Below are 23820 nucleotides of genomic sequence, written 5' to 3' on the forward strand. Positions count from 1 at the left end.
TATTAACTAAGCAACAGACTTTTGGGATTTCACCAGTTTTCCACTAATGTCCTTTTTCTGTTTCAGGATCCACCTATGCCTGCATGATACAGATGGCCTAGAGGGGAGATGTGGCTCTCCCAAGGTCATTCAGCCAGTTAGTGGCAGAGCACAGGCTGAGCCAAACCTCCCCCTCCCTGTATACCTTGGGCTGCTGCCCTCCTCACACTCCTACTTTGCAGAGGGACAGCATTTGTTGCTCTGTAAAGGCCTCCAGAATCACAGACACCCTTGCCCCACCCTGCCTGCCCATCCCTGGCCCTGTTTCCAAGATTGCCTACACTGCCTTCCTGTACATGTGCTCACACGCGCATGTGTGTCCACGTGCTCTGAAATGACTGCCTCAGGCTTTGCTCCCATGGATGCTGGGAGTCCTGTACTCTGTGATCTACCAGTTTGGCCACACTTGTCCATCATGCTGGGCAGCACCCCCCCCCCGTTCCCCCCCCCACCCCCCACCAGTGCTCTGCTCTCTCTGGGAATGGAGGATACAGAGCAAACTTTAACAAAGAACTTTATTTCTGGTTCTGGAGGCTTCTCCCTCAGCCCCCCTTCCTCCCTCAGCTTTTCTTGTCAGTCTTAGGGCCTCTGCTTAGTCTGGTGTGTTCTGTCTTCCACCCAATGCCTTGAGAAAGTCTACTTTCTGTTGTCCCCCTCTGCACTCCCAGAAGGGCTGGGTACAGTGCCTGGAGAGCCCTCTGCCTGTGCAGCCCTTCTCAGTTTACAAGGGGCTTTCCTGTTGCCTCGTGTGTTCCTCACCACAGGGGTGATTAGGTCCACTTAACAGGGGAGGAGTGTTTTTCCCAGTGATAATGGGGGAGTGGAGCTGTGGTTTCTTGCAGTCTGCTCTTCCAGGCGGCCTGGTGTTTATCTTAGGCTGCCTCTGAGGCTCTCATAGCCCTGCCAGACATGACCTCATTCTCTCTCAAATCATCCCTGGGAGGCAGAAAGGAGTCTGGGACCAATGCAGTCCCCACTTCACAGATGTGAAAACTGACCTGCAGACACACACACACACACACATACAGCAAATACGTTGACAAGTTGCTTTTCAGTCCTAGGGGCCTGACGCAGTCCCGTGAGTTCCGTTGTTTGGGAATGGAGAGATCTTGGATAGGGCTGGGGGCAGCAGTGTTTGCCAAGTACTTCAAAAGACTGTGGGCCTGGCAGGGACATCCCACCTTCAAATGCAGGGCCCTGTCTCCAGGGAACCTGCAGTCAGTTCCCTGGGAGAGAAAGGCCTAACGAGGCCAATCTGGTGTGACTGGAATTCCTGAGGGTATAGTTCTGTGGCGGTCCTGTAGGCATATTTCATGACAGTGGGCCTTTGTGTGGCAGCAACAAGAGCTGTGGCCAGGAGGACCCACCCTGAGGCTGCCTGGTCATGGTGACCCACACTGGATAGTCTATAGAGCTCCTCCCGTGACATCTCACCTTCCCAACAACCCTGTGAAAGAAGAGCTACTATGAATCTACTGTTCAGATGAGGAAACTGAGGCCCACGATTTATCCAGGGGCACATAGCCAGCCAGTGAGCATCTGCTTCCAAGTCCAATGCTTTGCTCCACCAAGCTCCCAAAAGGAAAGTGTGCAAAGCCAGCAGGCAGGGAAAGGGGAGACCCAACTGAGGACAAGAAGCCCAAAGTTGGCTGGCTTCACAGTTTCACTCCAGTTGGCCCTGTCCTACTGTCCTGAGAGTAGGTTAAGGGAAGCTCTGAGGAGGAAAGGTCAGTCTGGGAGAGAAGTAAGAACTCGCCAAGACAACCCACACCCTGCTCTCATCGCGCCAGGCCACCAGGCTGTGTGAGCTGGGAGGGGGGGGGGGGGGACAAAGATGAAGGAACAGGACCTGGTCCCCACCCTCCACAGGGCTTTCAGTCTGCAGTGGAGAGGGCCCTAAAACTGTGTGGGAAATGCAGTGCGCAGGCCGCCAGGACATCGATGAAGGCTGGACTGGCTGATTCCAGACCTTCTTTCTATCCCGTCCCCTCCTCCCATCTCCAGCCACACCTTGACCATCTCAGCCCTGCTCCCTCCTTCCTCTGAGCACCTGTCACACCTCTTGACCAAGCCAATCATTTGGCACTTGGCTTATAACCCTCAGATGACTTTTTATTATATGTTTATGTCCACCTTCCCAAGGTCAGAATCTCCTCCAAGGCGGGAGCTACTCTTCCTCCTGCGACAGTGACATGAGGTACATTTTTAGTGAAGAAAGAAGGTTATTTGGGAAGTGATCAATTTGGGCAATACCATGGTATGTGTATAACCACAGCTGCACAGTATAGGTCCAAGCCACAGCCCCGGGCCTCAGTGATGTCATCGGCTTGCTGTGACGTCATCGTCGCTGGCCACTGTGGCGCTCCTCTGCAGCCTGCAGGCACGATGACGTCACCGTCCGAACTCGCCCAGACAAGTGCTTGCTGGAGGAATTAGCGAAGCTGGCAGCTAGAAATGCCGGAGAGAGGCCGGGGCGGGGAGGGGGGGGGGGCGGGAGGTAACTGAGAGGCAGAGGTCAGTGCACTGCGCACACCACTCAGACCTGGCTCCTAGACCCCTTACGGACTGGCCCCGCCCCCTCAGTCACTGACGCGAGCCAGCCAATCCGGGCAGCCCGCGGTGACGCGTAGCCTATCAGCGGACAGGGCTCGCCGGGCGCTTCCGCGTTCGCGAGCGCGCCTGGTCCGAGTCGGCAGGGGGAGGGGGCGAGGGCGACTGACTGGGATCTCACCCGCGTCCCACCCCACCCGGCGCGACCCACCTGCGGGGGCCCGTCCGCTGCCTCCCAGGGGACCCGATGGCCTCGGAGGGTCTGGCCGGGGCGCTGGCGGCGGTGTTGGGGGGCCAGGGGCTGAGTGTGCACAGCTGTGACTCGGCACCGGCCGAGGAGCCGCCGGCGCCGGTGCGGCTGCGGAAGAACGTCTGCTACGTGGTGCTGGCCGTGTTCCTCAACGAGCAGGTGAGCGTCCGCCGGGCCCAGCGCCCGGCCCTCTGGAGCACGCAGCCAGCCCCGGTGGGGACAGAGGACCTACCGACAAGAGCCACCGCTTCTTAGTGCGTGGTGCTTCCCAGTTTTGCAAAGCACTGACACTCACACTTACATCTGAGTTTTATGCGGCCCAGCCCCGAGACTGTACCTATATACAGAAGAGGGATCTGAGGCCCAGGAACCTGTTTATTTCCTCCCGCTAGGCCTCATTGTCTTGAGAGGAGGGCTGCCTTCTTTCCCCAGAATCTAGCATAGTGCCCGCTTCGGAGTGGGCTCAGATCTGTCCAGTGCTTCAGAGACCTCTGGGTCCCATGGACAGTAATGGCACAACCTGCACTTATACTCAGACTTTCTGCCCCACCGTGTGATGTTCTTTTGTGCTGATCCCTGTACAAGTTGCTGCAACAACAGCTAGAAGGGGCCAGGGCTGTAGGTAGGAGTTGATGGGGTGGGGCCTGGGAGTGTGTTTCAAAGCCTAGGCCCCAGTGTGAGGCCCCTCCATGAGGGGAGGGGGGATGTCTACAATGCATCTACAGACAGGAGTCAGTGCAGGATACATGGCAAGCCTCACTGTGGGGCCTAATCCCCAGCCCCTGAAACAGCTCCCAGGAATCTTAGCCCCTTTCTGAAATGGAAGTCTGAAAGCAAAGAGGGATACATTGCACAGCGAGACAGCTGCAGCCCCCAAGCACACAAGGACCAGTCAACAATTTGAGGTATCCACCAGTAAGGGAGTGTTGGGTGACTCTGTTTGAGCTAGGATCTAACCCCAGGGCAAGGGAAGGTTCCCAGCCCAGCTGTGGTGGGGGTGAGGATCCTCTCTCTCCCCTCAGGATGAGGTGCTACTGATCCAGGAGGCCAAGAAAGAGTGCCGTGGGTCCTGGTACCTACCCGCGGGGAGAATGGAGCCTGGGGAGACCATCGTTGAGGCACTGCAGCGGGAGGTGAAGGAGGAGGCTGGGCTGCACTGTGAGCCTCTGACGTTGCTGTCTGTGGAGGAGCGGGGCCCCTCCTGGATCCGCTTTGTGTTCCTCGCTCAAGCCACAGGTATGGCCCACCTGGTGGCAGTGTTTGGCAGGGGGCAGTTGACACCTTTCCCCCAACTTGTCCTCTGGTGAGATGAGCCCCTTATTCTGACTGGTACAAGCCTGGCATGTCCAGATTCCAGCCTGAAGATTTGACCCCCAGCCCCCACAGCCCCATGACCCTGGGTCAGGGCTAGAATGCCTGGGTGGCCATTTACTCCGCCAGGCCCAGCATTTCTCTCAACAGAGACCCTTTCCTCCACCCCATCCTCGACATCCCTGCAGGTGGAATTCTCAAGACTCCCAAGGAGGCAGATGCAGAGTCCCTGCAGGCTGGCTGGTACCCTCGGACCTCCCTGCCCACTCCGCTGCGAGCCCAGGACATTCTGCACCTGGTGGAGTTAGCTGCCCAGTACCGCCAGCAAGCCAGGCACCCTCTTATTCTGCCCCAGGAGCTTCCCTGCAGTCTGGTCTGCCAGCGGCTTGTGGCCACCTATACCAGCGTCCAGACAGTGTGGGTGCTGGTGGGCACAGTGGGGATGCCTCACTTGCCCATCACTGCCTGTGGCTTCACTCCCATGGAGCAGAGGGGTGGCATCAAGATGGCCATCCTGCGGCTGCTACAGGAGTGTCTGACCCTTCACCACTTGGCAGTAGAGACCAAGGGGTTGCTTGGACTGCAGCACCTGGGCAAAGACCATGCAGATGGCATCTGCTTGAACGTGCTGGTGACTGTGGCTTTTCGGAACCCAGGTATGCAGAGGGAGCCCCCAAAGGTTCGGGGTGAGAACTTTTTTTGGTGGAAGGTGATGGAGGAAGACCTACAAAGCCAACTCTTACAGAGGCTTCGGGAATCCTCTGTCGTCCCAGTCAACAGATAGGAAGGTGCCATCTCTGTGCAAGGAGCTGGGTGACGGTGCTCCCCCCACCGTGGCTTTGCTTTCCTCTGGGGGAAGCAGGAGGTTGGCAGTCAGGGATCTGGTGGTGTTGGGAGCAGGCACTTCTCCTGGTTGTCAGGGGAATTTCTTTCTCCATGGAGCTGGTCCCTACATCGCACCGAAAGGACAGTGCCTTTAACCCAACAAGGATTCCAGAGCTCAAGGACCTAATTGCCCCATGGGTACAATGAGGGCCCTCCTCCCTTGGGATGGATGTGAGAACCTTCTGAACCTGAGATGGCTACTCGTCATCATGAACCTACTTGTCATTTTCCATGCTTGCCTCAGGAAAGGCCTACATCTCATTCTCAGGCACTGAGAACATGGACTGGGGGAGGTCATTCCAAGGGAGTGGGACCTTGCTGAGTAAATACATGGTACTTACTTCGCTTTCCTGCCTAAATGTCTCTGTGGAGAGGGAGTGAACAGGAAGAGGGGAGCACATCAAAAAAGAAGCTCCTCCCCTTGTCCCACCACCGCCCCCCACGTCTTCCCAGACAGCAGGCCTGTGTACCCCACTTGCAGGACTGGGGCAGGCCGACTTCCTGCCACCCACTCTAGCGTCTGTGGCCCAGTGGGGTTCTCTTTCTCTTGTCTGCCATGGTGCGAGGTGTCCACATCCCCTCCAAGGTTTGAGCTGTGAGAACACCAGAAACTCCAGGGGGACAAGGAGTTGTGAAAGCTGGGCCTGCCTCTCAGCAGAGTTTCATCTCTTTGGGCTTCCCTGTTCCCTCCCTGCATCACTCTGCCTACCTCTAGGCTCCTGCCTCTGCCATTCTACAACTCCGGACCAAGCCAGACCAAAACCTTTTATTCATTTCCCTTCAGTTCAGAAGAATCTTGATTAAAAAAAAAAAAAAAAAATTTTTTTTTTTTTAAAGAACTTTACTAAAATTTAAGGAAAAAAAACCACAGGAAGTGAACAAAGAAAATATATCGTGCTACTCAATGGACGTAATACAGATTTCTGGTTCTGAGCAAGGACACACTTGATGAGGCTTCCCTTCTGAGGTAACTCCATTCTGACACTGAAGACCCAGGATAACCTCCAAGGCCCCCTTCCCATCCCCTCCCCCTGCCATCTTATCTTTCTAGCGTTAGGCTGTGGTAGGAATCCTTTTGTCCCCTCTGAGGACAAACATCTCCCACATGATGGAACCAAACCCTTTCACTCTGGTTCACTTCTCTCAGGGTCTGAGGGACCCACCAGTCTATATCCATGTCGAAGGGCAAACTTTGCTCCCACTTTATTTAGCCTATAGTAGTTTTCAACCCTGGGTGCCCATTAGAATCACCTGGAGAGCTGATTCTGCTGGGCCGCCCCCCAGAGACACGGCTTTCACTGGTATTGTAAAAAGCAAACCAAGTGATTCTGACATGCACTGAGGTGAGAGCCGCTCAGCAGCCCTCTCCAAGTTTCCAACTTGCTCTCTCCCGGAGTTCTCTCAGCTACCCCTCCTGAGTGCACCCCCACACGCATACATTTAGGGACCAAGTTTTTAAAATATGAAGTCCACTAAAGCATTCATACAACTCCCAACATACAAACCTCAAAATGAGACTTGCATACAGATGCTTCAGACGGCCCATTCTTTCCTGGAGTCTCCGAGGCTAGCTGGCTCTCGGCTGTAGGTAAGCTGAGCAGAAATAGTGTGGCTTGGCCAAGAGAGAGCCTGGTTCCTGGCAGGCGCAGAGGAACATGAGATTTGCGCTGCCAGAGCCTGTCTCTATTTACCACCCGCCCCCCAGCACACTGCCCCCCTCCGCTCTAGTGCTGGAAAAGGAATTTGTCATTCTCAGGGAGGAAGATGGGCCTGAATGAGCAGCGGAGGCCTGCGCAGGAGGACACGAACGGTGGAGATCGGGGCAGCTGTGCCCACGCAACCAAACCATTGATTGCTGTGTTGTCTGCGGGGACGCAGTGCGAATGCTGAGGGGGATGGAGGAGGGGAGGATCTGTGACTCCCGGATGCTCAAATGTTTTCTGACTTGAAGAGGTCAGACCCAACTTGCCCCGTGAGCTCTGCTCCCCTGTCCCACGCCAACACCCACGTGTGCACACACACATGCACGCACATGCACGGTGTCCTTCAGAGCGGCAGTTAAGTCCTCCCCAGCTTGGAGGAATGCAGGAGAGGGAGAGGTCACTGAGTTCCTCCTCTTTCATGTCACCTCCTGGCAACCTGCGGCCGGCTTCTAGAAGCGGCATAGGCAGGAAAAGGAAGCGAAAGGGGCTCTGGCCTGCTCCTCCTTGCCCAGGAGCGAAGCCAGCAACTGCAGTCCTGCTGTGAGGTAATGCCTGGCGCCGCCTGTGTGTTCCTGCAGGTTGAGACAGATTCGGGCCGGGTGGGGTGGCAGCCCCAGCTGTGAAGGGCATGTAGGGAGAACAACACTACAACTGGCTGCCTGTGCCCCAGCACCTCCCCGCTAGGCCTTGGGGGCTTGGGGTCAGGTGGGCATCCTGGCCTCATCTCTCCCCTTGGCTCCCTTGCTCCCCTGGAAGAGTATTCCGTCAAGAACTCTGTGGGCTGGGTGAGATGTGGAGGGCCAGGCCTGGCCTCCCCGGGTCTCTGATCCCCTCTGCCCAGGTGTTGAGGACCTGCCGAGACGGGTTCAGAGGCGCCAGAGAGAAACCAGCTGGAGCCAGAGCCTGGCACCCAGCCCCCCACTTCCCAAGCCCTCTCCTGCCCTGGCTGCAGTTGCACCAAGGCTCTCATTAGCAGCTGCCCCCGCCTGGGCGCGGAGCATGCTTTGGGCGTTTGCCATGAGGTGGTTGGGAATTTTGCAACAGCCTCCAAAAGGGCCGGGAAGGGAGAATGGGCTTCTCTGCCATCCACTGCCCCTTCACCACAGGTTAAGTCAAGAAGGCAGGAGAAAAAATGTCAAGTCTCAGCAGCATCTGTGGTACCTAGCAAGACAGAGACAGGGCTCCCACGCCCCCATCTCTCTGGCCTACAGTTCTGACCAGCCTGAGAGCCATCACTCACTCCCTCTGTGCCCCTGGAATTGAGCCACAGGTTTTGGCCCTGGCCACAAATCGTCCGTAGAGACAGGTGATAGGTACGGAACACATGAGGGTTTGGGTCTGGGTGCTCAGCTGGCAATTACCCAGCTCTCCTGAGAAAGCCGCGAGGACACCATGCTGTCTGGGAGGCCATCTCTTTTGCTCCTTGGCTTCTGGTACCTTGGAGACCCACTCCCTGAACCCAGTCTGGTGTGACCGACAGGCCACGGTCTTCTTGAGTTAACCTGGGAGTGGAAGCCCAGGCCTCCTCAGAGGCAGAGGCACCTGGGATGTAGAGGTGGAACCAAGCTCCCACCCTGGGAGGCGGGAGGTGGCAGCCATGCCAGGTGCGAGGCAGCTCTTGGGCAGAGGTGAGGACAGGAGTCCCCCATCTGGTCCTGCTCTTGGCTCAGACGTGCCCTTCCTGGGGTGGGGACAGGTGCAGGTGAGGACTGTGCGGGGGGAACTTGACAAAAGCGATGGCAGCCAGCTCCTTGCAGAATTCCTCAAGAACCACCACGCCCTGGAGGAGAGTCTGGTGGTCCAGCCTGAGGGAGACAGCATGGGAGTCATAGCTGGGAGGCAGCAGGAGTGTACCCAGGATGACAACCCAGTGTCCATGAGGTACATCCCAATGGCAGACACCTCTGAGGGAAGATGGAGTTCGGCAACGGGCCCTCTTTGCCCCCTGGCCTGTGCTCCTCCCACTTCCCTTGAGCACTCTGCCCTCCCACCCCAGGGTCCATCCTTGGGCACCACTTCCCTCGGTTACTTACTGCTCTCCGGGGACCTGACCCATCAGCTGCTTGCGTACCAGGAGCAGTTTGCCTGGGAACTGAGGTACTCTCTGAATTCTCTGCATCAAGTCCCCGATCACCTACAGCAGGAATGAGACAGGACTGAGGGGGGCAGTGGTGACGCTCATGCAGGGTCCCCTGGCTCTGCACTACCGTGGCGGGGGAGGGGCTGTGTGCCTGTGCCTTCCCCTGGCGCTGGCCAGGGTTCCCACTCCTGTAGCCCCCCACCCCCTGTCCCATTGCCCTCCCTTCCTACACCACCAGCGACACACGCCCTTCGGCTCCAGCATCCTTACCCTGACAAGCACAGAGAACAGACTCCTGCACCCAGGGGCCAGGTTGATGTAGGGATCCAGGAGATACTCATGGATAAGGGGGTGGGGGAAGAGGGCAAGCCGGGACAGGACTGAGGTCACTTGCAGGTTCAGGCTGTATGGCTGTAGGGAACACAGTGGACAAGCTGAGGGTTGGCAGGGGGCAGTGAGCATTTTTGCACTCCCCCAGCCAGGCGCCTGGCCAGTGTGAACGTGTGCGGGGGTGGGAGTCTCACGTGATGTGTGTGTGTCATGGATTCCCTGGGGCTGAGGGCCAGAACATGTTAGGGCGTGTGGAGCAGAGGCAAGATGGGGCTTCCCGCCTGGAGAACGGAGAGGGGTGGGGTTGGGGGAAGGAGAGTATGGAGCTGAAGAACCAAAGAGGGCTCAACCCCCAGGGTCAGGCCACTCTCCTGAAGGACTCCAGAGGCAAACTGCCTCGAGTTTTCCTGTGGGCCCTCACCTTGTAACCTTGTAGCCAGGGCCCAGTCCTGTTGACTACCTGTTCCAAAATCCGGGACATGCGGTCAAACAGCATTCGGAGGAAGTGACCCTCAAAGAAAGGCCGTTCAGGCTCATGGGGGTCCAGGGGTGTGGGACCGAGGGGCCAGCCCCAAGGGGCGACTCGGGAGCTGCACTCCTGGAACTGAAACAGAAGTGAGAGTTGAGGAGGTGAGCCCAGTGGTCAGGAGGCACCCACAGGCAGAGGAAGCCATGTGGGAAGGATACACTCGAGGTTCTTGGCTGGAGCAGGGAAGAGAGAGAGATCACAGAGGGAGAAGGTGGAATTGATCAATACCACGGCTTTGAGGGATGAGAAGTGGATGTTGGCAGAAGCTTCAACACTTACCAGTCCATAAGCATCGTGAACGTATGTGTCATATCCAGTCTCCTCTAGGAAAGCTGAGGTCTTGGCTTCCTCGGGAACCAGGCAGAGGAAACTGAGAGACAGGACCCTAGGTGTGGAGGAGCTCCGGCTGGGCTGCTCTGTCTTTCCCTTCCCCCTCTCCAGCCCTGAGGGAACACTCCCTCCTGGGCTGCCCCTCATCGGGGCTATGGCCAAAGATAGAACAAACAAACCTCAAGTGACTTGGATTTCCTGACCAGCTCCCTACCTGTTGACGATCTCGGTCACTGCTGTTTTGCCATCTGAGTTGGTGGCAGGAGCTGGGGGAGGCTTTGCAGAGGGCTGAAAGCTGGAGTTGAGGAAGCCGTCCGTGAAGTAGGGGTCTTCCTCCAGATCTCTGTGGCCAGGGCAGATGAGTTGTACCAAGGAATAAATGAATAAGTGTGGGGGTACTGAGGGCCGTAGTGGGTCCTGGGCAGCCTGAGGCTTCCCAGAGGAACAAGGTTTCACTTACAGGGTGTCCTCGTAGCTCTCGGGCTCAGGTGAGCCTCGGGCCACATAATGGCGGCCCTCGAGGTTGCAGAGGACCAGGCTGCGGAGGACCTGCTCGTGTGGCTTCTGGAGCAGCTCCTCAAACAGCCGCAGCGTGGTGATGCTGATCTGGGTAAGAAAGGGTCAGCAGGCGTACCTAGGAATTGCTCACTCGGATAAGAAAGATCAGACAGCAGGGTTTGGGGGGAGTGGGTGGCTGCTGGTCTAGGAGCCAGAAGTCTGCCGTCCTGGTTCTGTTACTAATTTGATGCGTGCTATCGGGTAAGCCAACTGGCTTTTCTGTGTCTCAGTTTCCATGTTTGCAAAACGGAATATCGGCCTCACCTAGCTCAGAGTAGATGTAAGCCTCAAACAAGCCAAATGAATATGAAATAGGTCTGGAAAATATAAAGTCACATGGCAAGTATGCGATCACAGAAAACTATGTGACAAAAGCAGTCTGGCCGCCATGACCATGTCACTGTTGGGGGCACAGGTAGGAGTTTCAATGCCTCAAGGTAAGCTAACGACAGTGGGAAGAAGCATGCAGGAAATCCCTTGGGCAGGGGTTGATGGGAGGCAGTAGGATACACCCCCTCCTGCCCCACCTCACCTCATCAGAGAGGTGATCGCAGTGCCCGATGAGGTGAGCGCACAGAGTGCGGGGGCCATCTTCGGGGGCTGCGGGCTGCGGGTCTACACCCAGGAGGAAAGCCACAGCCTCTCGCAGCAGCGCAGGGGAGCGGAGCTGGCGCAGCATGGCCGTGAGCAAGGCGGTGGAGGTCAGCACACTCTGCTCAGAACTGCAGGGAGACAGGGGCACCTGGTGGCTTAGTCAGTTAGCGTCTGGACAACTGGACAACTGTCAGTGCAGAGCCTGCTTGGGATTCTCTCTCCCTCTCTCTCTCTGTCCCTCTCCTGCTCGCTCGTACTCCCTCTCTTTCAAAAGAAATAAATAAACTTGGAAAAAAAAATAAAAAAAACTACAGGGAAAGAGCACTGAGCCAGGCCTGGGGGCTGAAAGCCAGGCAGGGGACGTAAGACCAAAGAGGCAGCTAGGAGTGAATGAATGTGGTGCTGACAGAACCCCTTCCTGGTTTCCTTACATCTTGGCTTATATTTCTCGCTCCCTAGCCCTCCTGAGGTCCTAGAGTCCAGGAGCGGGAGGACTTTGTCAGCCCATGTGTGTCAGGGGGCCGAACCTGGCAAACATGAACCATGGAGCCCACAGACCCATGTGACTCTGGCCAAGGAGGTCCCTGGCCTTAGGGACAGGAAAAGGTTTGGTGGGGAGGGGCAGCTGGATCCAGACCATGGCCATGCCCAAAGGGACTGGACATAAACTTACACATGCAGGAGGTGGGGCTGCAGAATCTCCATGAATAATTTCTCAGCTACAGCCTTTGCCAAGGCATCTGCAACCACCTAGGTGCCAAAGAGCATGTATTAAACACATTTTACCCCACGAGTGCTTTCCACTGAGAAACAACTGTGTCCTTGCAGTGTCTAACATAACAGGCAGACCTAGGGCCCTGGTTCCTGAGAGACCTACTTGTTCCTCAAGGTGGATGCAGTGAAGAGAGTGGGGTGAACCGCGGGGCACCCCCACAGAGAGCCCTGTTGATGTCCGCCCCTGCTCACCACGTGTGCCTCTGTGATGAGGTGGTCGCAGTAATCAAACCAGCCCAAAAAGGCAGCCAAGGCCTCCTTGCCAGGGAAGGAAGCCTCATCAGACGGGGCACTGGGCAACCTGAAGGGGGAAGCAAGAAAGGAGCTGGGAGGCCTGCCTCAGGTACCTTCTGGAATCTGGGCCCCTTCTCCCTGCAACCACTGTTGCTGGGAGAGCAGGTACAGAAGCAAAAGTAGTGTTTTCCTCAAGGGAAAGCTGGGATGGGCTGGGATGGGCTATACCCTCAGGAAGAGGGTGGCCAGCAGGGGTCCCCATCCCTCCTGGGAAATCAGAGGAGTGGCTACCAGAGGACAGGGAGGGCTGCTAGCCACTGAAGATGTAGCCCTGCTTTCCCTGGCCAAGTGCCTACCTCCAGCTGATGCCCTCTAAAGCGGCAATGTCTGCGGGGTCCAGGAAGGTGGGCATCGACTGGTACAGCTGGCAGAGGTGCTCGACGATGGCAGGGCAGCAAGGGCTGCTGTGTACCAGGTAGGTGGCAGCTGCCTGTGAAGCCACACTTACCAGGAGCAGCAGGTTCTCCTGGGCCTTCAGAGCGACCCGACCTTTCTAGGGGTAGGGGTACAACTTCAGGGACATACATCTGAGCCCCCAGATCCCCTCCCAGCGGTTCACCCTCCCCACCCCTCTCCACTCTGTGTGCAGCTAGCACCTTGCTCTTGCACAACCCGATCAGAGAGGTGATCAGGTTGCTTTCCCCAACTCCTCCATCTGGCTCCTCTGTCTCAGCAGGCAGCTGGGCGGTCAAGGCCTGGGCCTTACAGGGACTCATGTCAGGAGACTTGCTGTGGGGGTGGTCCTTGTCTTGGATGCTGGCTGCCTCTCTAGGCAGGGTGATGGGTTCTTTGGATGACTTCTTCCTACTGACAATCTTTTTACCCTGCAAAGAAAGAAGGTTGCATGAGGCCAGCTCATGGTACAGACCATTCCCCATGATGCCCCCTTGGGAATACAGGCTGCACACTGGCTGGCAGGGCCTTGCGTGGAGCTAGAGAGGAAGCCGCCTAGGTGCCTGAGTACCTGCTCCATCCTCTACTTCCTCAGAAGGGCCACAGGGGTCTGCCCTGGGGTCTGGGCCCTCCCGCTTCTGTTCCCCACAGAGGTGCTCACTTCCAGGATGTAGGTGAGCAGGGCTGGATCCTGTTGGATCTTGGAGCAGAGAACGGTGGTGAACTGCACCTCCTCCTTTTCTGTTTGGGATCCAGGAACTGTCCCACCAAGTCGGAGAAGCTTCTAGAAGGGAGGCAAGATAGAAACAGAAGGGAATGGGGTAGCAGGGAAGAGAAGGGCTTGACCCTCAGACACCCCTTAGTTTCTTGGTCCCTCACCTGCACAGGCCTGTGGACGTTGAGGTAATGCAGGAGGGGGTGCTGCACCTGGGCCAGAACCTTGCTGAAGAACTGGAACACCTGCTGTCGCATGCCTGGGGGGTACTGGGGGTCAAGGAACAGAGTGCCCATCAGAAGATGAAGCCATGACCATCACCTGGAGTGCTCCTCCCCCATGGGCCATAGCACAATCCTCCCTTCTGTCACTGCTCAGAGGGCGCCTTTTCTGCAAGCCTCCTTCCTTCACTTCCTGGAGATACTACAGGTTTGCTTCCAGAGCACTACAATCAAGTGAGTATTGCAATAGGTGAATATCGCGATAAAGCAAGTCAAATTAACTTTTTGGTTTCCTGATGAACATAAAAGCTGTGTCTACACTATACTATGGTTTATTAAGTGTGAAATTGCATTATATCTAAAAAGCAATGTACATGATCTTAACTTAAAAATACTTTATTGCTAAAAAATGCTAACCATCATCCACACTTCCAGCGAGTCATAATCTTTTTGCCGGTGGAGGGTCTTGTCCCTATGTTGGTGGCTGCCGACTGATCAGGGCGGTGGTTGCTGAAGGTCGGGGTGGCTGCGGCAATTCCTGAAAATAATACAATGAAATTTGCCGTGTTGATCGAGTCTTCCGATTTCCCTGCAGCCCGCGATGCTGTTTCATAGCACTTTACTCACAACAAAACTTCTTTCAAAATTGGAGTCAAGCCTCTCAAACCCTGCCGCTGCTCTATCGACTGAGTTTATGTCATGTTCTGACCCCTCTGTTGTCATTTCAAGCATCTTCACAGCATCTCCACCAGGAGTAGCTCCCACCTCAAGAAACCATAGTCTTTGCTCATCCAGAAGGAGCAACTCCTCATCCGTTCAAGTCTGCTCACGAGACGGCGGCAATTCAGTGCCATATCCAGGCTCCTCTTCCAGTCCCGGTTCTCTCGCTGTTCCCCCTGACACACACCCACAGACACCTCCGCCACCACAGTCCGGAAGCCCTCACGGTCCTCCATGGGGGCTGCGATCAAATTCTTCCAAACTTCTGTTCATGTTGCTATTTTGACCCCTTCCCGTGAGTCACGAATGATCTTAATGGCACCTAGAATGGTGACTCCTTTCCAGAAGGTTTCAATTTACTTTGCCCAGATCCATCAGAGGAATCCCTGTCTGCGGCAGCCATAGCCTTACAACATGCATTTCTTAAATAATAAGACTTGAAAGTTGAAATGACTCCTTGACCCATGGGCTGCAGAATGGATGCTGTGTGAGCAAGCACAGAAACCACATTCACCTCGTCGTCCATCTCCATCAGCGCTCACGGGTGACCCGTGCACTGTCAGCGAGCAGTGGACTTAAAACACTCAGTGAGCAGAAGTGTGGTCATTCAGGCTTTGTTGTTCCATGTACAGAGCACAGGCAGAGTGGATGGATTTAGCATCATCCTTATGGGCCCTCGGCCTTCCAGAATAGTAAATGAGCCCTGGCTTCCCTTGAAGTCACCAGCTGCCTGTCCTTTGAAGCTTCGAAGCCAGGCATTGACTTTGCCTCTGTAACTGTGAAAGTCCTAGGTGGCATCTTCTTCCAACAGAGGCTGCTTCACTACGTTGTAAACCTGTGGTTCAGTGTCGCCGTCCTCATGAATTATCTGAGCCGGATCTTCTGGAGAACCCGCGGCAGCTTCCACATCAGCTCCTGCTGCTTCGCCTTGCACCTTGATGTCACGGAGACAGCTTCTGTCCTCAGACCTCGTCAACCAACCTCTGCCAGCCTCAGACTTTTCTCCTGCAGCTTCCTCACCTCTCTCAGCCTTCACGGAATTGAAGAGAGTCAGGGCGTGCTGGATTAGGCTTTGGTTTAACAGGATGTTGTGGCTAGTTTGATCTTCTATGCAGGCCACCCGCATTTTCTCAGTAACAACAACAGGGCTGCTTCGCTTTCTTATCATTCGTGTGTTCACCGGAAAGCACTTTTAATTTCCTTCAAGAACTTTTCCTTCCCATTCACAACCTGGCTAACTGCTCAGTGCGAGAGGCCCAGCTTTTGGTCTATCTCAGCTTTCAACGTGCCTTCTTCACTAAGCTTAATCATTTCTAACTTTTGATTTAGAAACATGCAACTCTTATTTCGCTTGAATACATAGAGGCCATTATAGGGTTATTAATTGGCCGACTTTCAATATTGTTGTGTTTCAGGGAATAGGGAGGCCCAAGGCGAGGGAGAGAGATGGGGAGTGGCTGGTAGGTGGAGCAGTCTTACATGGGCACTGTCTGTGGTGCCCCCAATTATAATACCAACATCAAAGATCACTGATCCCAGATCGCCATAACAGATATAATAACGAAGTTTCAAATATTATAAGAATTACCAAAATGTGACACAGAGACACAAAATGAACAAATGCTGTTGGAAAAATGGTGCCAATAGACTTTCTCAACGCAGCACTGCCATAATCCTTCAACTTGTAAAACATGCAGTATTTGTGAAGCACAGTCAAGTGCAGTGCAATAAAACGAAGTCTGCCTGTATGAAACTGGCCTCCCCTGCACTGCCAATTCCCCGTCCCGCTTTATTTTTCTGCATGACCTTGTCATTGTTGAATATACCGCATGCAGGCTCCTCTTATTATCCACCACTCTCTGACTAGAATTTTTGTCTGTTTTAATCACTGCTGTGTCCCCAGCACCTAGGACCCTGCCTTGCACATGGCTGGTTCTTAGTACATCTTCACTGAATGAATGCTGACAGTAATGGGAGCATTTCCTCAACCTAGGTGATGGGAGGACAGGTGGAAGAGCCTGGAACACAGGGGCTCCAGTTTGGGTGGAAGGTTCCAGGGGCACCCCAGGGTCCTGCCCACCTCAGCCTTGCCCAGCGTGCACAGGGTCTCCAGGATTTTGTGCTGCAGCAGGTATTCCAGACAGGGCCCTGCCTCGCCAGCTGCTGTCTGCTGCCTCTCCTCGTAGACCAGGATGTCCAACATCTGCCTCAGCCGCCAGGGAATATCTGTTTTCTTGGCGGGGGTGTTTTCATCTAATAGAGATTCAGGAAACAAAGGTGGGGGGGGGAAGAGGGGCACTCTGTGTTGAGGGGGTCAAGCCCACAGTCCCCCCGGAAACACTGGGGGGGGGGCGGAGGGTAAACCTGGAGTAAGGCCAGGTTAACAGTTTGCTTCAAAGACCAAAGGAAATGGAAGTTAGCACTTGGTGCCTCTATATTTACCAAGACAAAAGATCTTTTAGGGGCACCTGGGTGGCTCAGTTGCTTAAGGGTCTGACTTTGGTTTTGGCTCAGGTCATGATCTCACAGTTCATAGGTTCAAGCCCCACGTCGGGCTCTGCGCTGACAGTGTGGAGCCTGCTTGGGATCCTCTCTCTGCCCCTCCCCTGCTCACTTGCTCATTCTTTCTCTCTCTTAAAATAAATAAAATAAACATTAAAAAAATTACAAAAAAGTGGCATCATTTTTCCTCCAAACTCTGGGACATACAGAAGGGTACACTACCCAGGCTGCAGGCCAGCTCTGGGCCAAAGTGACAAGCCATGGGCTTAGGGGTCTCTGTCACATAATGTAGAAGCTGTCTTCTAGCAGCTTCCTGAGAGGTAACCTCCTGTCCTCTTTATACTCACAGGAGACAGTACTCTATTTTTTACAAGGCAGAAAAAAGTCCATGCACGACCACAGGTTTGGAGGCAAAGCTGCTTCACTGTGCGAAGGTCTTGGTGGAGAAGCTGGGGCTTTTGTAGTCAGAGTCTCAGATGGAGTGTTCTTGTAAAACTAGTTTTGGTGCTTTGGGACTGGCCTTGGAGCACCCCCTAGCTTTTCTCAAAAGCATTGGCTTTTGAGCAACTTGGCTCACCTCCCCCACATCTGCACCTCTGGTCTAGGTACTGCTCAGGAAATGAATGGATGGGGTCAGATGAAACCTCAGGTGGACCTGAGTCAGTTCTGGATCTTTTCCCACTGTCCTGATAGATTGGGGCTCTCTGTCAAGAGATGTTCAGTCTAAAAGGTACAGACTTCCAGTTAAAAAATAAGTAAGTCCTGGGAATGTTAAGTACAGCATGGTGACTAGAGTTAATGTACTGTATATTTGAAAACTGCTAAGAGTAGATCTTAAAAGTTCTCATCACAAGAAAAAAAAATTGGTAACTATATAGGGTGATGGATATTAACTAGACTTATTGTGATGATAATTTCACAACATATCCATACATTGAATCAGTATGTTGTATATCTGAGTTATATGATATGTTACATCAATTATATCTCAATAAAAAAGGGTCTTCAGTTTAATTTTTTTAATAGCTAATGACATTTCTGATTCCTTTTAAAAATATTTATTTATTTTGGGGGAGAGCGCAAGCAGGGGAGGGGCAGAGACGGGGACAGAGGATCTGATGCTGGCTCTGTGCTGACAGGCTGATAGCAGCAAGCCCGATGTAGGGCTTGAACCCACAAACTGCAAGATCACAACCTGAGCTGAAGTCAGATGTGCAAATGACTGAGCCACACAGATGCCCCTCTGATTCTTTTTTTTCTAATGTTTATTTATTTTGAGAGAGAGAGCAGGGGAGGGGCAGAGAGAAAGAGAGGGAGAGAGAGCAAGAGAGAGAGCGAGTGAGGGGGGGGGAGGGAGGAAGAGAGAATCCCAAGCAGGCTCTGCGCTGTCAGCACAGAGCCCAATGTGGGGCTCAATCTCAGGAACCATGAGATCATGACATGATCCGAAATCACGAGTCAGACACTCAACCGACTAAGCCACCCAGGTGCCCCAAAAGATCTTCAGTTTAAAGCAGTTGTTCTCAACTGGGGGCGATTTTGCCCCCAGGAACATTTGGCAATTTTTGGAGACATTTATGGTTATCACAATGGGTAGAAGGTGCTACTGGTGTCCAGTGGGTAGAGGCCAGAGCTGCTGCTAAACACGCACCCCCAAAAGCTCCCCCCTACAACAAAGAATGATTAAGTCCAATGTCAACAGTGCCAAGATTCAGAAACGTGATTTAAAAGGACCTTTAGGGGTCCCTCAGAGTGTTCAAAGACTGCTTTTTAATTTCTTGGGCTGGCTCAGGCTGGAAATAAAGTCTTTAGGAAAGATGTAGACTGGAATCAAACCCTAGTCTGAACCAGGAGGTAGAAAGCCAGGGATGCAGGACAGGGTTACCTGGCCACCAGTGTGTATCTGCCAATACCAACATATTGACTACAGAGCAGCCAATCAGATTCCGCCCCTCAGAAAGCCATCCTGATGGGCCCAGATTACCCGAGGCTCTGGCTCTCAGCTAGGGGAGAAGGACACAGGCACGTTACATGCCTGGACTTCAGTTCTCCTCCTACCCTAGATTTCTATAAGGGAAATGCCCTCTAAGTCAGCTCAGGGAAAAGAGGAACAGGTACTTGGGGACTACAGGCCTGGACGTCTGCAGAGCTGGAAGCTAGGGGCAAGTGGGGCTCAACCTCTGCCTTGAAGTGTCAGGCCAGTGAGACGCCCAACTTCCTAGTCCCTACTCCCACTTCACTCGGCTCCTCTCCCAAAAGGTCAGGGTGGGGCCAGCCCCCAGTCTGAACTCCTCGGCAGCAGTTGTCACCTTATCCAGGACACCTGCATCTCTGCCTTGCGTGGTGACCCTGCCTACACCTTCCTCCCCACTCCCTGTAGGAGTCCCCCATCCAACGGGAAGCAGGCCCCACCTGTGCTTTCAATGTAGTAGTGCGTGATGCCCTTCCAGTGCTCCACGAAGGCCTCCAGCAGGTCAAGGCTGGGCTCCCGCTGTGGAGAGAGCAGAGACACAGCCTAAGTAGCCACCACAGTGATCACGGGCTCCGCTGCCACCATCACCCATCAGAACAGATGTTCTACCATTTACCAAGTGTTGGGTCAGTGCTAGGCCCTGGAGGAAGCACAGTGATCCAGGTTCTCAAAGGGAACAATAACACATTTTCCCCAGGACAATCTCTTTGCACCTCTCCTGGACCCCCTCTGTCCTGGAAATGCTGTACTCCTGCTACATGTCATGATTCCACAGTCCCTGTCCTGGAAGAACTAAGAATGTTGGTGGGGGAAACAGACACAGAAACAGATCCTCTCAAGACAGTTACACTACAATAGAAAGACATAGAGGAAAACAGTGAAGCGTCCCCAAAATAACAAAATAAAAATGATACACTTGGAAAACATGGCAGAGACAAAGCTTTTAGGTCCCTCTCAATTTGAGAGTCTGCAAAAATCTGTGTTCAAGGCCACTGAAAGGCTTCGTTCAACCAGATGGGTAATGTTAGCATAATATTAATAAAGTGCCTTACTTACAACATGCTTGCATCTTTTATCCAAGGCTGAGAACTGCTGGAGGAGTTAGGGGTGCACAGCCTGAAGCCCCAGGGAATTCTATTCCCATTGTGAGCAAGCCCCAAACCTCTCCCTTTTCCAGAAGTGATCTCTCCATCTCTACACTGACAGTAGCTTTGAATTGATAACTACTTTCTCTGAAAACTCCAAAAAAGAGTATTTGTTCCCTTTTCTTGCGGAGTAAATGACTACAGGAGAAAAATGCACAAATAATCCCTTACCACAGATGCTCATTTCTACCTCTCCATCTCTGCTCAGGCCACTCCTTTACCCCGGAAGCCCTGCATCCCCCTCAGCTTGCCTAGATCCTAACAGTCACCAGTGAGGTCCGGCTAAGGGCCACCAGCTCCAGAAAGGCCTTGCCAGAGTTCTTGGACACATCTTTCTCTAACCTCACACTTTACTACATCATAGAACTGACAGTCTACTCCTTATTTATTCAGTATCTTTTGAGTGCCCACTGTGTACAAGACGCTATGCTAGACGCTACAAGCAATATAAGGATGTTGAAGAGGGGCGCCTGGGTGGCTCGGCTGGTTAAGCGTCCGACTTCAGCTCAGGTCATGATCTCAGGGTCCGGGAGTTCGAGCCCCATGTCAGGCTCTGTGCTGACAGCTCAGAGCCTGGAGCCTGTTTCGGATTCTGTGTCTCCCTCTCTCTCTGCCCCTCCCCTGTTCATGCTCTGTCTCTCTCTGTCTCAAAAATAAATAAACGTTAAAAAAAAAAAAAAATTAAAAAAAAAAAAAAAAAAGGATGTTGAAGACCCAGTGCCAGGGAGAAGAGAATATAAAACTACCCTGAATAACTCAGCTACAGGAAGTTGTGTGAGGACACAGGAGAGATGGAACATGATCTCTGGGAAAAGAGCACTGGAACAGAGAAGGCTTTACTGAGGTTACCCTTGAACTAAAACTTGAAGAACAGGGTCCGAGTTCAACAGTTCGAGATGAAGGAAAGACATTTCCTGCAGAAGGAACTCTGCACAGAGTTTCTGGGACGAGGATGGGTTGATGAGTGTATGTGTCCCTGTACATCAAGCCACCAAGTCAGGATTGTTTTTTGCAGGCAGTGGGGGGCAGTCAACGACATCTTCTGAGCAGTGTTCCAGGCAGGGTCATCTGGCAGTTTTGTGTAGGAGATGAAGGCAGGAAGAATGGTTGGAAGGCCATTAAGATAGGAGAAAGAAGCAGTAACACTGAATCAGAGGCCCTGAAACGCTCCCAGACAACCTTGTCTTCTTTCAAAGTTAGCTGTGGGGGGCATGACTCTTACTGGAGTGGCACCTCCAGTAAGTCATTCCAAACACACTTTCCACATGAATTGACTGCATCTTACCACGTCCTGTGTGAAACTATTATTGCTGGATTAGTGCTCACCTCTTCTACCAGACTGTGAGCTCCCTGAGGGCTCAGGTTCTGTGTTTTCTACCTCTGCCTGCTCCTAAAGGGCTCTGCACATAGTGACTACTCATTCATATGTACTAAATAGCTCAGCAAACTCCTTAACACCTCCTTTCCATAGTTTCTTGTCTCTTGGAAAGCCCCCTGCTCCTTGACCAGCACTATAATTATCTCACTTTTCTGTGATGGGCTCTCATCTAGTCTCAAAATTCATTGATAGTTTCCTAAAACCTTGAGCTGGACTTACATTAGAAAAGAACAATTGGGTAAGAGGAGAACCCAGAGAACACAGACTGTTAGCAAACTGTAACGGACTGTCACAAAACAGACTGTTGGAAGAAAGCAAGGGAATCTACTATTAGTTATCATAACTCCAAAGGAACTATACCACATGATGATCTTTACTATCTTCGTTAATGATAACAAAGATGTTTTTTTAAAAGAACCATAAGGATTGCTATTCTGTTTTGTCAGAAGAGGGCAGGAAGGAGCACTCTCCCTCCTTATAACAAGGAGTCAAGCAACTTGCTGGGGTCCTAGCCTGGTGACCCAGCCAGCGGAAGGGCTATGCCCTGATCTGGGGGGTAGAGAGCAAAAGAGGGGCTCCTATCTCTCCTGACAGCTATACTGGGTCAGCCAAACTTCTCCAGAATTGTCTATATATTGTATACTCAGGAGCAGAAGATCACTTGCCTAAAAATATCTCCCTTGACCACCAGTACCCCCTCCAGCCACTGACGCAGAAATTCCCTCATTGGAAGCATTAGAAATTCACTTCTCAAAACTAAGGCTCTCTCTGGCCCACCTACCCATGCTGTCCATGGAACTTTCCCTGACAGGTATGAAGTAGTTTGTCACATCACTTTCTTTTCTTTTCTTTTTTTTTTTTATTTATTTTTTTTTAATTTTTTTTTTATTTAAAAAAAATTTTTTTTCAACATTTATTTATTTTTGGGACAGAGAGAGACAGAGCATGAACGGGGGAGGGGCAGAGAGAGAGGGAGACACAGAATCGGAAACAGGCTCCAGGCTCTGAGCCATCAGCCCAGAGCCTGACGCGGGGCTCGAACTCACGGACTGCGAGATCGTGACCTGGCTGAAGTCGGACGCCCAACCGACTGCGCCACCCAGGCACCCCGTCACATCACTTTCTAAGATGACAGCTGTCTTGATAGGAGACGAGGAGGAGCAGAAGAAGAGATCATTTTAGAACCCCTCCCAAGGGGGGCTTCCCTGGAAGCACCTGGACATCGGGAAGGGCAGGGCTGGGGACAGGAGGAGGAGAGGCAGGAGGAGAAGCTTTTCACTTTCTTCACAAATCTCATTAAGGCTGAGCCTGTTCCCATGTACAATAAGCTCTATTTGGGGGGGGGGGGGTGCGTTGAAGAGAAAGGAGGTGAAACACAAGTCTGTTTCTCCAGAGCAACTCTGATACAATATACTAAACCGATCAATTAGAGGAGGACTTCTACTTTGAGACAAAAGAACTGTTAACTCTACAGACAGATTCTTGGCAGGGTTGCTTTAAACAGAAGGCCTCTGGCCTACCCTATCCACACTGCACTTTTATCTCACTGAATGAAGTGAACCCGCCTGTGACCAGCCTTCAACTCCCAACAGAAAATGGCAAAAACACAAACTCTTCCTCACATGGCTGCCCGAAGGCCCCACCAGGCAGGCCTCTTCTGACTCAAGGTCAACTTGGCTCGGCTGGTGTGGTGCGGCTAGTGTGGTGGGAGATAACATTCTGTATACAGCCCCTGGGCCCTGCTGTTTCCTGGGCCAGGCACCCACCCACCTCTGGGTTGTGTATACACGGTTAGGGCTTGGGCCATCTGGGCCGGAACTTCTCAAGTGGAGGCTGAGAGACACGCGCCTGACTAAGGTCCTGGGGTTGTCTGGAGGCTCAGAAGGAGGGCAAGGGACGTCTATTTTTCAAGCCCAGGTGACCAGGAAGGGAGGAGCGTGGGCCGAGGAGGAAGGCGAACAGCCTGGGGAGGGGACTTCGGGGAAGAAACTCTTGGGTGACAAGGGAGCCCTCTGGCACAGAAGAGTTGGGGAACTGGGAGCGAACTGGGAACGGGGAGCAGGAAAAAGAGACAGGAAGCCATTTGGGGAGAAGGGTTAGGGGCTGGGGCGATACGGAGACGGGCTGGAAGTCGGTGCGATCGGGAAAGAAGCCACGCGAAGCAGGAGTGCTGTGCGGGGGGCGGGGAGGGGGGCGCGACGGGGGAGAGAGGAGGCCGGGGAAAGGGCGCCGCGGCATGGGTGGGGGTCCATTCCCCGAGGCGGGCCCGCGTCCTCCGCCCGCCCGCCGGATCCTCCCCCGGTCCCGCGCCCGCCCTTCCGGCCTAGGCCCCGCGCGCCCCGGCCTCCCCCGCCTCACCGCCCCCACGGCCTCCTGCAGCAGCGCTCCGAGCCGGCTCAGCATGTTGGCGGCCCGGCCCGGCCCGGCTCGGCTCGGCTCCCGGGCGGCGGCGGGCGGCGGCGGCGGCGGCAGCGGCGGCGGAGCTCACAGGCGGAGCGCGGCCCGGGAGGCGCGACGAGGAGGCGGGGCCCTGCCTGGCCCGCCCCG

The 23820-nt window shown here is 53.7% G+C and overlaps 2 protein-coding genes across 9 annotated transcripts; one reads left to right on the forward strand and one right to left on the reverse strand.

The window, feature by feature from the left end:
- Positions 1-2657: 2657 nt before the first annotated feature.
- NUDT18 (nudix hydrolase 18) lies at positions 2658-5381 on the forward strand. The gene is made up of 3 exons (XM_058720395.1): positions 2658-2998; positions 3862-4075; positions 4339-5381. The coding sequence occupies exons 1-3, from the start codon at positions 2837-2839 to the stop codon at positions 4932-4934; spliced, it is 972 nt and encodes a 323-aa protein (XP_058576378.1). The 5' UTR covers positions 2658-2836; the 3' UTR covers positions 4935-5381.
- A 2492-nt stretch (positions 5382-7873) lies between these two features.
- FHIP2B (FHF complex subunit HOOK interacting protein 2B) lies at positions 7874-23799 on the reverse strand. 8 transcript variants are annotated; one of them, XM_058720389.1, is made up of 17 exons: positions 23632-23799; positions 19191-19269; positions 16357-16529; positions 13500-13604; positions 13282-13404; positions 12824-13051; positions 12524-12720; positions 12126-12234; positions 11833-11909; positions 11098-11287; positions 10468-10613; positions 10222-10350; positions 9957-10047; positions 9609-9752; positions 9089-9229; positions 8772-8872; positions 7874-8543 (listed from the first exon to the last, which is right to left on the reverse strand). In XM_058720389.1, the coding sequence occupies exons 1-17, from the start codon at positions 23674-23676 to the stop codon at positions 8405-8407; spliced, it is 2217 nt and encodes a 738-aa protein (XP_058576372.1). In that variant the 5' UTR covers positions 23677-23799; the 3' UTR covers positions 7874-8404. The 8 variants fall into 8 exon arrangements, with proteins under 8 accessions (XP_058576372.1, XP_058576370.1, XP_058576371.1 ...); XM_058720387.1 differs by having other exon boundaries at positions 9570-9752; XM_058720388.1 differs by having other exon boundaries at positions 9957-10062.
- Between the last annotated feature and the right edge of the window lie 21 nt (positions 23800-23820).

This window comes from Neofelis nebulosa, chromosome 3 (genome assembly GCF_028018385.1).
Source record: "Neofelis nebulosa isolate mNeoNeb1 chromosome 3, mNeoNeb1.pri, whole genome shotgun sequence".
In the NCBI taxonomy this organism is placed as follows: domain Eukaryota; kingdom Metazoa; phylum Chordata; class Mammalia; order Carnivora; family Felidae; genus Neofelis; species Neofelis nebulosa.